Here is an 18,730-nt window from a genome sequence, read left to right as displayed (position 1 = left end):
TTAGATGTCTCTTGTCGTTCGTTTTAAGTGCTAATCTTAGATAGTTAAATGAAAATTTGTTAAATAATTGTCATTATTAAATCAATTAAAAATTCATATATGCAACAATATAACGATGCAATTTACCGTAGTTGGACACTTGCTTCGCGTTACTAAACTTTACTTTATACTAAACTTAACTTTAGCTTATTTGTAAGTACAGTTAGTCTGTCCATGAAACATAATTGCGCGTTCGGTTCTTCCTTCTGTAATATTTCAAGATTGTCCTCAAAGCTAACAGAGCTAGCATAATAATATACCGCAGGCAATTATACGTTCTTGAAGCGGCGACATCCTTTCTCTCACCTCCTCGCGATAACTCCTAGTTATTAACTCTACATTGTTTTCCAAGGATTCATGATTCAATTGCAAAGTGACTGTATAAACATTTACATATACATTTCTTTTGTACGATAATGAATTCTAATTACTACTTTCATCAGTGTACTCGTTGTTTCTGGTTCGACAAGAGATTTTCGAGACAGTTTCGTGAGAATTAATGTGAGCTATTTTAAATTGTTTTATAGAACTTTTTTCACCTCTCATATGAAAATTAATGTGTCTATATATAAAATTGCACATATTATGTATTTCTTCTCTTAATATTCAAATAGTCGAAGTGCGATTGAATGACCAAGGAATCGAGAGGACAATAATAAAATTCAAATCGATTTTACATAACTTTCATTTGAAAGCCGGCCCTTAGCGCGTCTATTTTCTAAATATCTACGAATCATTAGATAATTTCACCGATAAAAAGACGAATTAAGATGTAATTAATTTCGGATTAAGCTTTTTCTTTCACTAATTGTCATCAGTGGAAATTAGATTGGTTCAAGCCGTTAGATTATTCAGTAAAATTGCATTTTTATATAAAGATTACCCAAGCACTTTCCGTTGAAAATGAGTTACCCTATTAACGCGCGCCATAGGCACTTTCGCTATTCCGTTCTGGTATAAGGTGCACGTGTGCAAATGCACACGTGCAGGAATGCATGAATATACTGACAATGCAATTATTCTTGTTAACGCAACGAATTACCGACGAAGTACCTGTAACTGAATTAGCATAGAAAAACCGCGCCTGTTTTTACAAAATGCCGATGGCTAATTTGGTGAACGAAATTGCCGACAAAGAGTACACTGAGCAACAAAAAATCACCTTTTTTTTAAATTAAAATTTTACAAGTCATTTCTTATGTATTTTTTACTATTAAACACGAATTTAAGCGTCTCTATCACGTCAAAATTTTGAGAAATCTGCTATGAAAGCTGAAAATTGCAATTTTGATATTTTTCAATAATTAATAACTTTAGATTGTGCTACAAAGTTACTTTCGCAAAGTTTGAAAGATCTGAACTATGGCTATAAAATAAAAAATAAATCAAACAAGAGTAATTTTAAGGTTGTATCTAATTTCACTGAAACTGACCTTATCTAATCTATGAATCCGTTCGGGGAAACATTTAATTCTAAAAAAAAACAAATTTCCACAAAATATAACACTTTTATATTGGAATCGCTGAACACGAATTTAAACTCATTCTAAAAATTCAAAACAGCAGATTTAATATGGCCGCTATTTGTAAAATTTAATTTTACAAATTTTTGAAATTTGGTCGGCCACTTTAAATCCGTCCCTAAATGTAATGCAAACATTTCATGCTCAGATTTGTGTTTAATAACTGAAAGTATCTACATAAGAAACGACTTGTTAAAGAAATGATTTGTTAAACTTCAAGGCAAATTTCGTATTGTACAGTGTTATCGATCACAAAATTTGCTCTGAAATAATTATCATTGAACATGTTCTAACAATGCATTCTGCTTGTTATTCCCGATCGCCTGCGGTCTTCCCCTCCGTAAACATTTTATAAGCTTCTCTCTAATTACAAAAGTCTTTCAAGGCTGTTTCGATACGGATACCCCGATTTTTCCAAGCCATTATATCCGGCATACAACATTCTCTATCATAATAATGGCTGAGAACATTTCTATACTTCATGACATTTATAGCCTTCATTGCTCAACGTTGCTTATCCGCGTTAATCCTGCGTATAAGGGTACACTTGTAAGTATTCTGCATGCGTGAGTGCAAGCTGCTTCGTCTTAGGATCACGCAGCCATTCCGTTTGCATATTTATCGGATTGAAATCCGAGAAAGATTTTTGGCGTACAAATCGTCAAAACCGATTACGCGCACGAAATGTATAATTTTTTCCTGTATGTGTGCAGGGTAAATCCCCAGCTGATTCTATTTCTGTCCGCGGTAGTTGTGATTTAAATTCGAGATTTATTTCAGCACTTGATATCGCAGTTGGTACCGTGTGTGGATACGCAGTCATTTAATTGTGTATTAATATGCCGTAAATATGGACCATGAAACAAAAAAAAATATATATATATAAACATAAACTAAAAGAATATATTCTAATTGTTAACCTATATAATATGACAAATAAAGTATAAATCTAATTGCTAATAGCTCTATTTATTATGTAGTTAACAGGAAATTTTATTTAATAAAGTTAATAACTTTGTTTATCTAATAATTAAAGAGACTAAAATATACAAATAAAAATATATATATGACACATGCATAGATTATCCAAGTATTATTTACCAATAATTATAATAGATTGCAAAAATTTCTCAAATCTCCGAAAATACGTACCAAAATATTCGCTACCGCACTTTGCTTACGATAAATAGAAGAAACATATTAAATTAAATCTCATCTGTGTGAATCATCAAATCGCCAATAAGAACGTATAAGAACCGTGAACATAAAATTGCGTGTTTCGCAAGGAAAACGAGCATAGTCACTGCATTTTTTTTTATTGTAGGAAGGACATATTAAATTATTCTCCAATGTTGCAACAAAGTATCGTATTATAGGAATTCAAGATACAATTCGATATCGCGGTCTTAAAAAACCTCTTTTGATTTACTTCCTGCACCTTTCGCCTGTCCGTTCACGGTTAGGTACAACCGAACAGAGAAAAATTAGTCGACTGCGTGTACTACCAGTACTATTCAATATATATATATACCATTCCACTCATGGATTAATCACGCCAAGTTTAAGCAACAGCGATTTGAATAACGAGGTAATAAACCGACCTACTTATGAGAACGCATTAACTGCGTTAAAATTATGCAATATAAACTTGAAAGATACAACTTGTTTAGTCAATATAAAGTATGATTAATGTATTTATATTTTGTTTATCCTTGCTTTCATGTTGCCAAATAAAGGAAACATAAAATATTAACACGTTACCTTGCTTCTAAAAAAAAACATGTATAGAAAAATGCTTACAATTTTGCAACTATGATATGATAACAATGCTAAGTGTTCTATAACTACTCAACTCCAATCGTTAATATTTAAAATACTTTAGTCAGCGTTTTTTTTTTTTAGCAGTACGATTACATTACGTGTAACACAGATACTGTATTTTTAATATAAATTGTTGTTATATTTTTAATATAAATTGTTAATATAATATTATAAAATACAGAAAAAGAGACATTAAGAGAGAGAAAGAGGCAAGGGTTGTAATAATCGAAAAAATTATGGGAGAATCAACAAAAATATAACATCAAATATAAAATAAAATGGTAAATGCTGAGATTATTTCTACATATATTAGAAATATAATTTATTATTTTTTATCAAATAAATTAAGCTGCAAATGGAGCGCACGTTTACGTCAGATGCATTTTCAAAAGTACACGCATATACATGTATGAGGTTTCGATTTCTGCGGTTTTCACTCTCGATCGGAAAGTGTCGCTTCCACAGGAGGAGTAAAAGTCACGGTGTATCCCGTGGTAAAAAACAGGTGTGGAGACGCATGCTATAGCTGGTCAAGCCGAGAAAGTCAAGAGCGCGAATGCCGGCGTGCTCCAAGAAGTATCTTTCGCGCGCAGCCTGTTAGCCTACTTACGCGGCTTAGTACGGCTCGAAATTCGTGACGCGACCGCGGTCTCGCCGCGTCGATTCAATAATATTGATCGTTATCGCATGTACATATCGACGGAGATTCCTATCCGCGAAAAAAGAAGCACGCGGCGAAACGTCGCGTTGTCGCCGCGACTGCAGTGTGTGACCTAAGATCATTGCGTAATACGATCAGCCGTCCCCGTATTGACGTTACTCCGCGGCCCGATCATCGACGGCGAAATTTCGAAGCCTCCCGGCTTCCTCCACGGCGCTTTCGATCCGAGAAAGTCGCGACTTCGCACGTACGCGCTCACGGCTCGAAAATCGCAACTGTGATTTCACGAGAATACACCGAGCGATACACCGAGCAACTGGACAGGAGATATTAAGAGCAGGTATTTTCATTTAATTTTCGAAGAATTTTTTACTTTTACATATGGAACACCATCTGAGATGTAGCGAACCAAGACATTAACATGTAAATTAAATTCGATATCAGAGAATCGATAAAATTTTAAATAATCAATAAATTAAAATAACGCAACGAAATTTTAGACCAGAAACAGAAATACAGAAATAACGTAATACTAATCTGATATCTTCAAGAAATTGAAATGAATCTTTATAGAATAAAGTTGAGTAACATCATTATTCGTTACTTTTCAAAAATTCCATTTTATTTCTACATTAAAGTAAATCTATTTAAAATCAAATCAAAAATAGAATTTTATTATTTATTTGTTGCAAATTTGTGAATTGCAAAAAAGTAACTTTAATTTTCGATCTCTTACAACATAAAAATTGATCAGTATTGATCTATAAAAAAATGTTCATCCCAATTTTAAATATACATTCTAGAGCATCGTTTGTGAATCGTTCTATATGCGATAGAAAATAAATTTTTCCACAAAGAACCGATTTTTTATTCTATATCTGGATTCTTATCTGAATTCTTATCTGGAATCATTGATTTGGATATGCACAGAATATCTCAAATTGCTCGTAGACAAATTCATTTAGTTATCAATTAACCTAAAGTAGATTTCTAAATGTACATATGTAATACATATGTAGGCCCGAAAAAACTTGTGTAAACTCTTTCGACTTACAAAAAAAAAACAAATCCAAGAGTTGAAAGCTTCCGCCTTCAAATCTCGTCTTGAAGAATGTTGAAATAAAAGATAATATTTCCGCACCTGTGGCTACTAGCTGTGGCATGTATATACTTGTTTAATTAGTTTCCTAGAATTTATTTAATTATATCTCCTCATTTTTTATCATTTTTCTCATGAATAATCTCATAAAAAATAAAATCAATCTTTAAAATTTATTATTTAACTATAAATTTTAATAAATTTTTCATATTATTTAATACATATTTCTATTAGAAAATTATTCTCGAAAATATAACATTTTAATGTAAGAACAAATTTAATAATGAAATACAATACATAAAATTTATTCTTTTTTGTAGCTGAACTCTCTTTCTCTCTCTCTCTCTCATCAATATTTCCTCTTTTTCTCTCCAACACTTAATTATGTACTCGTCTTATTCTAGACTTTTTAGAGGCTGAGAGCGCGGCGCACGCCCGTTGCGCAGCTGCAAAGACACCTGCGGACCGTCTCTAAATTGGACTTTTAGCGCGTTCGAATTCTAACGCGCGCATGCGTACGGCCGACGACGCGCTTCGCTCGCGTAGTCAGTGCAGCCTCTAAAACCGCGCGGAAATTCCGTGCGTCTTCCGCCCGAGGTTCTTGTCGCGAGGACGTCGGGAAAAAAACGCGCGCGAATTTTCGTGGTCCACGCGCGATCGCGATTCCTTACACGCTCCGCCGAGATATCGTCGCTCGTTTGACACATCGCGACGTCACTAGCAGACGATCCATACGGCGTCTGCTGGGACCAGCTGACAGGCATATGCCGGAGCGAGAATATCTAATGCCGCCGCGTTGTTCGCACGTGATCGCGGATTTTACGACTTAGAAACGAATGGTCAGCGCGTCGGGGCGAGCCTCATCACGCGATCCCCCCTCGCGCGGACACGGGGAAGACTGCGTTTCGTCGCAACATTTCGCAGCACCCCTGACCCACATGTTATGTAATTTTTCAGCGACTGATTCTCGCGGAGTAGATCATTCGAACGCGTGACAATGTCACCTCGAAAGATCCCGAAAGGTCCGTCTGATTCCGCCCTTGCGATCGGCTGTCACCTCGCCTGTCGGAGGCGCGCGGTAGATCGCGCGACAAAACAGTCGGTGCGTCAGGTGTCAACCGCCGGGCGTAGGTTAGGTCGGCGCGGGACGGTCGTGGATAAACGCGAGAGAATCGCGGAAAATTGAATGGAACAGCGGGTTTTCTCGGGCGCGTCCGGACAGTGGGATCCCGACGGCCGCGGGGACGCGCGGCAACTCGAACGGGAGCTGCCGCAGCGGCGCCGCGGGGCCGTCAAAGCGACGGCCGGGGGTGTCTGCAGCTCGCCGTGACAACGTACGTACCTGGCAGTGCTGGAGGAGCGCGCCGTCCGTCCGCGCGGGGATCACCGGCCGCGATTTCACACATGTCGTAGTCGAAACTTTCCTCCGTAATTGGGCGAAATGTCCGAACTGGCACAGTCTCTCCACACGAGCACAAAGCCTACTCGATCCTATACATGCCATCGCGAGGGCTATAGTGAGGCGACTCACCACTGCCCGAGTGGCCCGTACCTCTTACGAGTCTCTATTCCACTCCGATCCCACCAGCACTTCGAAAAATCGCACTCCCCCCTCCACCCGACGGCCGACCATCTCCCCGTCCCGCTGCCAATGTCCTCCCACCCCCCTCGCACGCGCGCGGGTAGTCGCTTATAACCACGAAGTCCACGAGAGCGGCTTCGCGACTTTATGAGCTGCCGCTTGTGTGTGCCTTTCCTGAGCCACTGCGAGCAATGCAAGCCCGCATGCGCGCATAGGAAATCATCGTCCGACGTCGCCCAATGATATGTTCATCGTGTAGCTTGCGCGTCGAACACTTTCTACGTTTACAATGAAATCACAGTTTAAATAGTTTCAATGGGTATACATTGTCACCAACGGTGGTACTTAAGACCGGCAGTCTCATTCGCATGCGATTGCTGTGAAAGTCAGCTGCTTTGAAATGTAATAATAATTTTACAACTTATATTCCTTTATACTTTATTATAACTTACTTTATAACTTATTTTTATTCTTTATTACTTATTTTATATTATTATAATCAGCATGTTTAAATATGTACAATAGTATTTAATTTAAATTAATATATGATATATTTCGAATATCGACGATCGAAGATTTAGATTGACAGTCGATAATGTCGATAAATCTTCTGTTATCTTCAGATCTATCGGAATTCCATAGATCGAAAATTTACCCAGGGTCGGTAGTCTTCAGTAGATACGATATGAGCCATGAGGTCAATCTTGACATTTTTGGCGCTCTTGGCGCTGTAAAAAAAGATCACATTGGCACGATGAATAGGTTAAGTTTGGCTCTCCAAAAATTTGAACAAGCGATTCAAACGATTTTCGGTCGCGGCTTTCCTCCAGGTAATCAAAAATTAATGCATATAAACGTATTCTCAATTAAATTTTAAAAATTAATATCAATCTGAGTGATCGCTCACATTTTTTTCTTATATTCCCTAACCTCAACTAAGTTGAATACAGATTCTAGAATAATCAGCTTCGTACAAGAATAATATTGACAATTTTTAGTAATGCTAAATTGGAATAAATTTTGTTAACACTATCGAGGTTTGAAAAAGTTTTTGAACTTTTTGCTGTAGGATCGCTATACGCAATCAATTGCAATGGCTTCCTGAACGAACCGAAACCGACGAGCCGTCTCGGTCTCGATAGTCTGAAAGAAATTTTCGACAATGGCATTTTATGGGCGGTTCCGAAGAAACGACGTAGTTTGGAGGAGAGACTCAAGAGAAGATTCGGGTATATGAAATACTTTTGGAAGCCACCTGTTGCAAAAACTAATATATTATCATGTTTCAATTGTGGTCATCCCTACGAAGCTGGCCGTCTATGCGGTAAATATCAATGTAAAATAATTATATAGAGCAAGAAAAATATAAAAAGTGCAATTTAGATTTACATTCTTGGATATAAGAATGAAGAAAAAACTTGCGATGGTTTATCCACATCTGTTTGCCCATGTAGGACACTGCTATGAAAAAGTAAAGCTCGAGACTAAGGAAATGCAAGACGCCATTCAAAAGGAGTTGGGTCTGAGCCCGGTGGAAGAGAACGTAATTGTTTTATATGATGGAGAAAGGGAATCGAAAACGGATGAATTTTGGAAGGTATTAAAAATTACGCACTTTGTCGTGCGACATAAAGTTCGATTTTATTTATACAAATATAAATTTAATTCTATCTCTAATTCTAGAATCAAAGGATAGTTGAAATGCCAAAGAAAAGACCTTCGTGGTTTCATCAGAACTTACTGCAGCCAACAACGCAGGAACCGTCGAATAAAAAAGACGTTAAACCTACTAATCTTGCGTAAAGTGCACTTGGAATTGGGTTTTAATTTTTTGTAGTCAAAATCCGGGATATACACCCTCGTCGAAATGGGGTGAATATCCAGGATTTTTGGAGAATAAAAATATTAGAACGTTTTTTTAAAATATAATATTTGTATTTACGACTAGCGTCCTTTGCGCGAAAGATATTTCATTTTTGTTTCGTGATCGTGTTTATTGATATAAAAATAAATACTGGTAGATACGATATGAGCCATGAGGTCAGTCTTGGCATTTTTGGCGCCCTTGGCGCTGTAAAAAAGATCACATTGGCACGATGAATAGGTTAAGTTTGGCTCTCCAAAAATTTTAACAAACGATTCAAACGATTTTCGGTCGCGGCTTTCCTCCAGGTAATCGAAAATTAATGCATATAAACGTATTTCTTAATTAAATTTTAAAAATTAATATCAATCTGAGTGATCGCTCACATTTTTTCTTATATTCCCTAACCTCAACTAAGTTGAATACAGATTCTAGAATAATCAGCTTCGTACGAGGATAATATTAACAAAAAATACTTCTGTAACGCGCAGTATTGTCATATAATTTACACTACGGTCGAGCGATATTTTATCTATTTCAATATTTCGTATTCCCTATCACCGTAATTTTCTTTTATACACGTTGAAGTCCGAAGAAAATTTCACGTGTGTAACAATTTATCACTGGTTTCGACTGCCACAATCAATGTATAAGCTCGAAATCCTCTGTGGACACTTCCTTGGTGAAATGACTTAAGACGTGTTCGTGAAAATCCGGAAACGGCACGCACTTTCCGAAGGCAATCCCGCACAACGGGCACATATTGTCCACGTTGTCGTTCTGATTAGGACATTTTTCCATAGAAAGACTGGGAGTCATGAGACTAGTCTGAGTAGCTCCGTGTTCTTTGAAACTGTCATCAGAGTCGAATTGCGTACCCGTTTGGCACATCTTCTTATTCGCATTTTTTCGACAATTGTTACATATCGCCCCTGAAAAAATATATTTATTTTGAAATTGACGAATTTCTGGGAAGCATTCTCTGCATCGTCAATCAATGTCAGAAAAAAGAGAAAGATAATCGATTAAATTAATTACACTTGAGACTCACCTTTTCCCATTTTTTTTAAATTCTGTAATGCCCTTTTCAACCTAGTTTGCTGCCCAAGTAAGGCGTCCTTAGTTTGAGACAACCGAATTTCGTGCTGCTTCAGTTGCTCCAGCGAATCAGTGTCTGAGTCTTCTGGATACGTAAAACCGACGGCTTGTAAATTTAACTCGGAACTATTGTGTAACTCCACCATCTGTGAAAACGACCGGTATTGCATAAAAGATATTAAATGTTACGAAATTTTTGCTTCTTTACCTCTGCATACTGCTGTTCGAGATCGGACTTCTCCAGCATAATACTATTTATTAGCCTAAGAGATATTTCTTCCAAGCTTTGCTCCTTTTCACCTGCAACGGTAAAAATTGTTAATCGTGACTAGAGATTGCGTGACAGCATGGTTGATTTCAGGTCGATACCAACCATCCGTAGTTAGTAAGTACGTCTTGGCCTCCTGTTTGTCCAAATCAGACACATCGCGAAAGTTGTATGTAATAATATCGGACGACTGCATAGTGGGATGTTGCTTAAGCGTGTCCGAGATCTTAGTCAATTGGCTACCTAATGACTTGTTAGTTTTTGTCAATCTTGTTAATCTGTTCCATAACTGACGATTCTCCGCGGCCACCATGAAAACGTGATGGGACAGCTGAGACTTTTGTTTCGTCAGTTCCTCTATCTTTTCCTGCAGTCCAAAAATGCATTATTCGCATTATTAAATGTGTGTAAACACCGCAGATGCGAAACATTCAGAAATATTCTTTTACTTTTATATTTCTTACTTTGTTTTACGTTACTGAAGGAAATTTGTACACAAAAACTCACTTTACTTAATTCAAGCAATATTAATATTCCCCAATATGTAGATATTTATATAATTCTATTGTATTGTTTTCAAATACAGCTAAACGGATAGAAGGAACAAACAAATCTCGTGGCATCGTTGAATAGAAAAAGACCACTTTTAGATCTTGAAATTCTTGAGAGATAGATTATTCTTGCAATTTGCATTGTGTATCATATGTCATAACAGAGTTTCGAGAGATAATTAAGGTTTTTAATTGTTTGCTGTCTGAACTAGATTTAACGAACCTGCAGAGATTGCAGCGGCGACCTGTCGTTCTTGTCGACTTTGACAATAGCCGTGGTCATGTCCCTGCCGCACTCGAGCCTGAGACACATGTTCTCCTCCTCCACCGTCGCCAGTCGCGTCTGCAGCTGCTGGCAACGTTCCTTCATGGTCTTGAAGGCGACCAGCAGCGCGCAGTACGATCCGAAGGTGTCGGTCTCCCCGTTCTCGATGTCGTTCATCGTGCGACACGTCGGTCGACGGGGCGACCCGCGCGACTCGCTTAGAACCGAGGTGTGACAAGCGTGGCTCGACGCTCCGTGATCGCGTCGCTTCTGAAAGCGTCACGCGACTCCGTCGACCTCCTCCTCGCCTCTGCTCTGCCGAAGATGCGTTCACTCGTCGTGGATGCGAGAGGTTAGGTAACCTCTTACATCTTGTCCGAGAACAGCTACAAGTACGCCCCGGATACGCTCACGCGAGTTATTTCGGCGAAAAGTGACACGTATTTTCGGTGCCACTCCTGGCTAACATTTGCAAGAGTCGTTGTATTACGACGAAATAACGCGGTGATTCCCCATTTATCGTTAATCTCGATAGCAACTTATTGCGAGAGGGGAGCTGTACTCCACTTTTCACTGGCGAAATGATAAACATGACGTCACAGCGAAACAGCTGGTCCGAATTGCTGCCAACATGACGGCCTTAGCTGTTAGCAATTGACAACAATCAATTTCTCGATTGTACGTAAGAACAAATTATCGGCTGCGTGTCATTTGTGAGAATCCTTAAAATTTTCAAAAGCGAAAAGAAACTCGAACTGCTCGAGATTCTATAGAAATCAAGTGTAATATATAGTTATAATAGTATATTTACAATTTTATGTAATTTGCATTTTATTGCATTTTATGTAAATAATTTACAATTTTTTTACATAACTTGCATGTCTTTATCTGTTGTTTGAGTTTAAGGATAGGCCGGTTCTTTGAAATTCTGAAAAAAATATATTTATGTATAATTTTATGTTACATATATGAATACGTATATAATCTCTCTCACTCTCACACATATACACACTATTTATATAATTTTTATGTACACATATGTGTATTATTTTTTCTTTTATCAGTTTAATATAAACTAAATTCGAGTTTAGCAGAAAAAACAGTATTATATACTCTTTATAAACTTCAATTAGTCTTGTTACATTTTAAATCATATAATATATCAATCATTATATAAACAAGTTATAAATGAAAGAAAAAATTTATTACTTTAATCTCTGTGTTAAATTTCAATATATACACGCTGAAAATTGTAATACAAGCCGGACAAACCCACGTACATTTGGTTCGATATCATAGCCGCATTTAATTTCAAAAATTAACCGGTTTTATCATTTCATTAATATGCAACGACTATCTTTACATCGCGTTGTTGACACTTTAGCCCGTCCACTTCAGACGGTTCTTATCGAACACGACTGCAGGAATCTCATGCTCTTAATACAGTCGACGAGCTTTGACCAGTCCGTACGTCATTTGCCATTTTGCTCCTGTTCGCTCCTTCCACCTGATACCAGGCTCTCGACAGTCTCGACCATATGGACGCGTACGTATACTGTTATAAAATAATTCTAAACACGCCGTACAGATGATACGTGCGACACGAACCAAGTATACGTCAATTTATTGCAATTGGCCGGTTCAATGTTCATGACATAATTGGTGACAATTTATAGCAATATGCCTTGTGGTAATGCGGGACTGTCATCACGCGAATCATTTATCGCGCGTATGTATGTACACTGATTTAGACAGGCCACGCGTACGTGTGTGTGTGTTGTTTGCATGCGTGTATACATGCATATCCAACACATATGGTGTGGGTGTGACAGATGACTGCTGAGATACTCTTGAAAATTTTGACGTTCGGTGAGCGCGCAAATGTGAGACATATCTCAACGAACAGTGAGCTCCATTGAACACTTCCCACACGATAACGTTTATTTGACAATTATATTCCCTATCTGTGATATCGCCTGCCTTCGAAATGTCGATAATACCTGTTAATCTTTGTTCTTTAGCGGTACAGTGGCAGTAAACTCGAGTTCTCTGGAGAAACCAGCTATGTACAAAGTTCTCTCCAACGTGTCAAAGTACACAGTAAGTTCGTACACGCATACTTTTTCACCGAGAAAGAAGAGCCTTTTAATAAAATCGATTGTATCAACAGGTCTACAATGGATTACGTAAGACACCGTCCATCCTGCAAGTTGCATCTGTCACAAAGTTAAACCTAAATAAGCAACCGATCCCAAAACAACCTGTTCCTGATCTCAAGCAAACTGCGGAACGTTACTTGAGGTACACATGTTTGTATGCCTTTTTATCTTCAGGCGTTGTTATTCATAATTCATTAATTACAGATCGTTAAAGCCATTGTTGACTGACAACGAATACAAAAATACCGAGAGGATTGTCGGTGAATTTATAAGCCACACGGGCGCAGGACCTCGGTTACATGCTAAATTATTGGAGAGATATCAAAACACCGATAACTGGGTACTTATCGTATCTACATACATTCTTTCAGTATCAGTTAAATAATAATAATACTAATTAACGCATTATCAGTGAATAGTAATTCTAATTGACGTCTATTTATTTCAGATGAAACAATGGTGGCTGGAAACCGCATACTTAGGATACCGTTTGCCTGTGATCGTGCACTCCAGCCCTGGGACCGTTGGGCCACCAATTACTTTCCATCAATCAGATGACTTCTACGTGTACGCGGCGCGCCTCGTTGCTGCTGTGTGCGATTACAATGAGATGGTCAAGAGGTGAGTTTTATGCGGTTCACGCTATTTTCCTTTTCCGTTCCTTGTAACATTCATCAACAATGATGCTGCAGCGAGAATATGAAACAAGAAATGGCTCGCAATGATCCGCTCGACATGCAGCCTTACGGCATGATACTCGGTACGCACAGGCGACCCAACGAAGTGATGGACAAACTGTTGCACACAGACGAGGCCAAGCACATAATAGTCATAAGCAATAATAATGTGAGTATAATCAGTAGAGATGAAACACGAATATGCAGCTGTGGATACACATTCTATCTACGTTACAGTTCTTTAAACTTTGTGTTGTCGATAAAAACGGCGTTTTAAACGAGGGCAAGCTCGTGGCTGCCATAAAAGATATCGCAGATCGCTCGTGTACCCAAGGGAAGCCCGTGGGGATTTTAACTGGGAACGACAGAGACACTTGGGCGAAGGACCACAGCTTACTTTTAGGTTTATTTCAGTTTTACCTTGCGCATTTTTCGTTTCCCCCTTTTACCTCACAATTTGCGTTCCGTCTTTTCAAGCCGCACAATTTTTTTGTATAATTTCCATTATTATCTATGTCGAATCGTTATCGTTGTATTTTCAGAACTGGGTAACAATAGGAGTATAATCGAGGATATAGAAAGTTCCCTGTTTATAATGTGTCTGGATAAGGATATACCTAAAGATACTTTTAAGGAGAAGAATAACGCCTCGGTCAGAGCGGTTCAAACTATGACAGGCTACAGCAGCTGTATAAACGCTGGTAATAGGTGGCACGACAAGACTGTGCAGGTGAAATAGCTGACTAATATCTATATTACAATGAATAGTTAAATTTTAAAGAAGATGTGTTTAACACGATATCTTTTGATTCTGAGAGAAATAAGGAACGTATCTTTACAGTATATAGTATCCGCCGATGGTTGCATTGGCATGGAATACGAACACTGTCCATGCGAGGGAGTTCCGGTTGCTGTCCTTCACGATTATGTATTGAAATATATGTAAATAACAATTGCTTAAAACATAAGACATCGTTTTAACGGGGCGCGTGGTAAACAATTTCCGTCTATTTCCAGAGCGGCGAGGGAAAATAGCGCGAGGGATGCAAACTCCGCGAATTTCCCGAGACCGGAACTGTTGAAGTTCGAAACTAACGACGCTATAGACTGTGCGATCGAGATAGCTACTGACGCGGTGGATAAGTAGGTTGATCTTTACCCTTTACGATTACAATTACGCCAAGTACTACTGAATATACAATATTTGTGATTTTTTTAGGCTTTCAGATGACATAGACATGGAGTGTTTTACATTTGACAAATTCGGCGCGGACACTATTAAAGGGATTAAACTGAGTCCCGACAGTTTCATCCAGATCGCGATGCAAGTGACGTTCTATCACTTACAAAGAAAGGCGCCGGCTCATTACGAAAGCGCGGCGTTACGAAGATTCATAAATGCCAGAACCGAGTGCATCAGATCCACCAGCACCGAGTCGGTCGAGTTCGCGAAAGCGATGCTTCCGGAAGAGCGCAAGAGCAAGCAGCAAAAGAAGGAACTGATGGTTCGAGCTATAAACGCTCACAAAGAATACGCCGCACAAGTGAGACATACATCTGCTTTAATTAATCATCTGATGATCCAAGAACGCGCAAGTTCTCGAATTAACGTTCCCTTTTGCGTAGGCGGCGACGGGTCAAGGCGTCGATCGGCACCTGTTCGGCTTAAAGATGATAGCGAAAGGCGAAGGTATGGAGCTCCCTGAATTGTACAAGGACGTTGGCTACACCAGAAGTACATATTTCAATTTAACGTCGAGTCAGGTAAATTCGGAAGTTGGCTCTTGAAGAAATTCCTTGGCGAGACTGAAACGTGAAGATATTTTAACGAAAAGATAATTGTATCCGCGCGTTATATAATCGATATAATTCTGTGATTCAAAGGTGCCGTATAAGTCAGCGTCTTTCATGTGCTACGGACCGGTCGTTCCCGACGGCTACGGTTGCTGCTACAATCCGCGACCGAAGGACATTCTGTTCGCCTGTTCGTCGTTTAAATCGTGCCGAGAGACCGACACGCGGGAGTTCGCTCGCGTTTTACAGCAGACACTGTCCGACATGCGGGACATAGGAAGTGAATGAAATTGCTCAGAAACTCTTTCGCGATGCTACAGCGACGGGGGAAAAAGTACCGAGGTTAATATTTTTATATAGTGTACGACGGCAAAAAAATATGAGATGCGCTCGAGTCAAGCGGATTTGTTTTGTATAAACTTTTTATTGCGCGAAATATATGCTGACGATCCGAAACGATCTTCGCAGAGTACATACCACTTTCTTGACTTAGTCTGCTCTGCCACGTCACAATTGTATTTTGTATTAATAAAACACATGTATAATAATTAATCTCATCATGCATCAGTTACTTAATATAGTAATATATAAATATAAACATAATAAAAAAATCGATTATGCGCATTTGGCAGGTATCATGTCACAAAATGTAATATCACAGCTCTGTTCTGGTTCTGGGAGGGTAGCCCCAGAAGAAAGTCGGATATCCCTTGACTTCTCTTTCCCGCGCCACGAAAGCAGTGAAAGAGGAAATGCAATTTCCTATGAAATAGTTGGACCTTCCGAGAATCGCCAGATCCAAGTGTGCGGACACCGGCAATGCCTGCCGGAACACCGATATCTATCGTGGGAACGATGAGGTCAGCGTATTTTATTAGCGTTATCGCGTTGGCGATATCACGAGCTTACCTGACTTACCTCTTTACGCGCCAAAGCGTCCCCGAGTCTGTCCAACATGTAGTCATTGTCAGACGCCACGAACACGGACTTGATGTCTTTGCCGTTGCGAATAACACGCTTCAGCTGAGTTATTATTACGTTGAACGACGGCAGGCACATCGAGAGGGTTGCCTTGCCGCGTTCGTTCTGATAACCGAGGCACTGGGGAGCGGCAAAGAGATCCGGCGCAGACGGTATATGTTCGCACGCGCGTTCCTGAAAAGCGAACGCGATAATTAAGAGACCGTTATTCTTCGTAAAATGTTTATACAGGATTGCCACAAAACTGAAAATCAGGGAAGTCAGGGAATTTTATAAAATTTTCTGAAAAATTAAAATTCTTAGATTTGAAGAAGTTTAATATGCATATATCACACTCGTACAGTTTTGTTAGCTAATGGAAACTCATTTTAATAGAGGTTTAAAATGATTCACTAAGAACATTATAGAATTTTCAACTTGTCTACTATTTATTGGAATTTTAAATTTATTTAAAACTGTTTTTTTAAACTTACTTGTAAATTTCTGGTATCACTTGTGAACAAATTAATAAAATTAAAATTTACTTCATATTTTTGTAATTTTTTTTTCAAGTTTGTAAGATACTTTTGTTTGTAAAATAGCTTTGTATAATAGTAGTAAGTCGAAGATTCCAATAAACAGGATTTAGTTTTTATCATAAAGAATCTATATTTACATGTTTCTTGTATTGTAAGCAGAGGAAAAGAATTGTGCGCATATATAAAAAAAAAGATAAAGAAATACTAGCAATTTAACAATTAAGTGCAAGTAATGTCAACAACAGTAATTTACATTGCTATGTTAAATTGCTCTCTCCAAAAATATTTAACGATTTCCAAATAGTCATTTTCAAATCAAACGAACATATTTTTTAATATATTGAAAGTCATGGAAAATTATGAAATTTTGTCTGACAGTTAGGGAAAAGTCATAGAATTTTAGAATGAAGAATTTGTGGCAACCCTGTTATAGCATTTATCTTGATTCATATATATATATATATATATATATATATATATATATGTGCAACAAATGCCACGTACCCAGTCGATCCCATTCCGCAAATGTATGCCGACGAATGCGCCCCTCGGCAACACTTCCTTTATAAACGTCTTCGCTCTGTTTAGAATGTCGTCGTTCCAGTTGAGACACTTCTGCAGAGGCTTGTTCACGAGCTGGACCGGGAAGCTCGCGGGCGCGCCCGTGAACGCCAGCACCGGCCAGGTCTCGGCCCGATAGTACTGCTGCCACTGTAGCTGCCGCGTCCGGGTATAATACACGTCGTAATAATGGAGCGGTTTGAAAAATTCCGACTTAACGAAATCTATGTTGTACGTGTCCCAGAAGGGACCGAACGGGTTTCCTTGCTTAGCGTTGCAGGACCCGTTGCCGTTGCTCCCCATGCGGGCCTCGTAACAGAAAGCTGAAGGGAAAAGAACGGAGAATTTATCTCACTTTCGAAAGCAAATTAATTTTAGAACTTGCAATATCTCGTTTTCAAAAGAATCATTGGAGCTTACATATTCTCTTTTCAGGTGGCCATATCTTGGGCGCGACTTTCTCCATAAAATCCTCCATGAGTATCGCTCTGTGGCAACTTTGTACTTGAGAAACATTAAAATAGGTATCGAACGGTACTTGCACCTGAGAATGGGATCAGATATTGAATATCAGTTATAAAATTTACGGATGAACGTTGCACGTAGACTTTGCGCTTACAGATCTGGTCTCGCCCGTGCGATATTCGACCCACGGTGGTAACACCAGAGTGCGATTCAGGGCTTTGGCGAATCCGAGGACTCCTAGAAAGTGATCCGCCTGGTTACCGAAGCGGCCTGAAATAACGAGGATCGCAAAGATTATCAACGTATGGAATAATATCGTACGTATAATATAAGATCAAGCTCTCACCCATGCAGGGACAGTAAACGATGTAGCCATTCGCGTCGATCTCAACGTCCTGGCAAAGTGCGGCGTAAAAGTTTGTCAAAAATAACGTAAATATCGATATCCTGATCATGGCAATAAAAAATGTGTGCAGTCTTTTCACGAATTCTCCCGATACTCTGCAATATATATTAATATCCTCGCGAATTCCTGTAATACGTTTGTACACAAACCTTTTTGCGCGGCCTGTTGCGCGAGGTTAAGTGTTACTATAGGTGGACGCAGGTGGACAGCTGCTGTCCGACAGCTGATTATTTTTCCGGTTCCCATGGAGACGAGCGTCGGTCAAAGATACGTGGAGATACGCACGTTATCAAAAATGTAGGCCACCTTACAAGCCAAGATTATTAGCGCGATTTATAAACTAAAAATAAATCACTCGACATTACAATAAGTAAAATCGATATTATAATAAAATTTGC

The 18,730-nt window shown here is 38.8% G+C and overlaps 5 protein-coding genes and 1 long non-coding RNA gene across 12 annotated transcripts in view; 2 read left to right on the top strand and 4 right to left on the bottom strand.

Annotated features, from left to right (window-relative positions):
• LOC105453618 (decaprenyl-diphosphate synthase subunit 1) overlaps positions 1 to 6,705 on the bottom strand; it is a 35,347-nt gene extending 28,642 nt beyond the window's left edge. Inside the window, exon 1 of the mRNA XM_011695737.1 lies at positions 6,486 to 6,705. Within this exon, the coding sequence (XP_011694039.1) occupies positions 6,486 to 6,647 (162 nt within the window). The 5' untranslated portion in view covers positions 6,648 to 6,705. The remainder of the gene's footprint in view (positions 1 to 6,485) is intronic.
• Positions 6,706 to 7,395: 690 nt separating this feature from the next.
• LOC105453617 (39S ribosomal protein L32, mitochondrial) lies at positions 7,396 to 8,649 on the top strand. The gene is made up of 4 exons (XM_011695736.1): positions 7,396 to 7,555; positions 7,795 to 8,049; positions 8,180 to 8,322; positions 8,409 to 8,649. The coding sequence occupies exons 1-4, from the start codon at positions 7,411 to 7,413 to the stop codon at positions 8,526 to 8,528; spliced, it is 663 nt and encodes a 220-aa protein (XP_011694038.1). The 5' UTR covers positions 7,396 to 7,410; the 3' UTR covers positions 8,529 to 8,649.
• A 315-nt stretch (positions 8,650 to 8,964) lies between these two features.
• LOC105453609 lies at positions 8,965 to 11,351 on the bottom strand. The gene is made up of 5 exons (XM_011695716.1): positions 10,730 to 11,351; positions 10,061 to 10,322; positions 9,896 to 9,987; positions 9,641 to 9,833; positions 8,965 to 9,521 (listed from the first exon to the last, which is right to left on the bottom strand). Exons 1-5 carry the CDS (start codon positions 10,946 to 10,948, stop codon positions 9,232 to 9,234), a joined length of 1,056 nt encoding a protein of 351 aa, XP_011694018.1. The 5' UTR covers positions 10,949 to 11,351; the 3' UTR covers positions 8,965 to 9,231.
• Positions 11,352 to 11,372: 21 nt separating this feature from the next.
• Positions 11,373 to 15,953, top strand: LOC105453611 (carnitine O-acetyltransferase-like). Of its 6 annotated transcripts, XM_011695718.1 has the most exons (14): positions 11,391 to 11,449; positions 12,156 to 12,317; positions 12,793 to 12,871; positions 12,942 to 13,072; positions 13,135 to 13,270; positions 13,379 to 13,551; positions 13,623 to 13,776; positions 13,845 to 14,010; positions 14,150 to 14,337; positions 14,449 to 14,549; positions 14,625 to 14,750; positions 14,827 to 15,151; positions 15,234 to 15,371; positions 15,492 to 15,953. In XM_011695718.1, the coding sequence occupies exons 2-14, from the start codon at positions 12,310 to 12,312 to the stop codon at positions 15,687 to 15,689; spliced, it is 1,923 nt and encodes a 640-aa protein (XP_011694020.1). In that variant the 5' UTR covers positions 11,391 to 11,449; positions 12,156 to 12,309; the 3' UTR covers positions 15,690 to 15,953. The 6 variants fall into 6 exon arrangements, with proteins under 6 accessions (XP_011694022.1, XP_011694020.1, XP_011694025.1 ...); XM_011695720.1 differs by lacking the exon at positions 12,156 to 12,317 and having other exon boundaries at positions 11,373 to 11,449; XM_011695723.1 differs by lacking the exons at positions 11,391 to 11,449; positions 12,156 to 12,317 and adding an exon at positions 11,456 to 11,553.
• On the bottom strand, positions 11,592 to 12,142 carry LOC105453610. The gene is made up of 2 exons (XR_974891.1): positions 12,052 to 12,142; positions 11,592 to 11,699 (listed from the first exon to the last, which is right to left on the bottom strand). It is a non-coding gene; the product is annotated as an uncharacterized LOC105453610 (long non-coding RNA).
• Positions 15,806 to 18,672, bottom strand: LOC105453612 (GDP-fucose protein O-fucosyltransferase 1). Of its 2 annotated transcripts, none has more exons than XM_011695724.1 (6): positions 18,273 to 18,672; positions 18,081 to 18,196; positions 17,882 to 18,005; positions 17,405 to 17,784; positions 16,311 to 16,556; positions 15,806 to 16,242 (listed from the first exon to the last, which is right to left on the bottom strand). In XM_011695724.1, exons 1-6 carry the CDS (start codon positions 18,379 to 18,381, stop codon positions 16,057 to 16,059), a joined length of 1,161 nt encoding a protein of 386 aa, XP_011694026.1. In that variant the 5' UTR covers positions 18,382 to 18,672; the 3' UTR covers positions 15,806 to 16,056. The 2 variants fall into 2 exon arrangements, with proteins under 2 accessions (XP_011694026.1, XP_011694027.1); XM_011695725.1 differs by having other exon boundaries at positions 16,320 to 16,556.
• Between the last annotated feature and the right edge of the window lie 58 nt (positions 18,673 to 18,730).

Source organism: Wasmannia auropunctata, unplaced genomic scaffold, assembly GCF_000956235.1.
Source record: "Wasmannia auropunctata unplaced genomic scaffold, wasmannia.A_1.0 LD335998.1, whole genome shotgun sequence".
NCBI classification, from domain to species: domain Eukaryota; kingdom Metazoa; phylum Arthropoda; class Insecta; order Hymenoptera; family Formicidae; genus Wasmannia; species Wasmannia auropunctata.
Note: the sequence above shows the minus strand (reverse complement) of the source record. Positions and strands in the feature narration are given on the sequence as shown.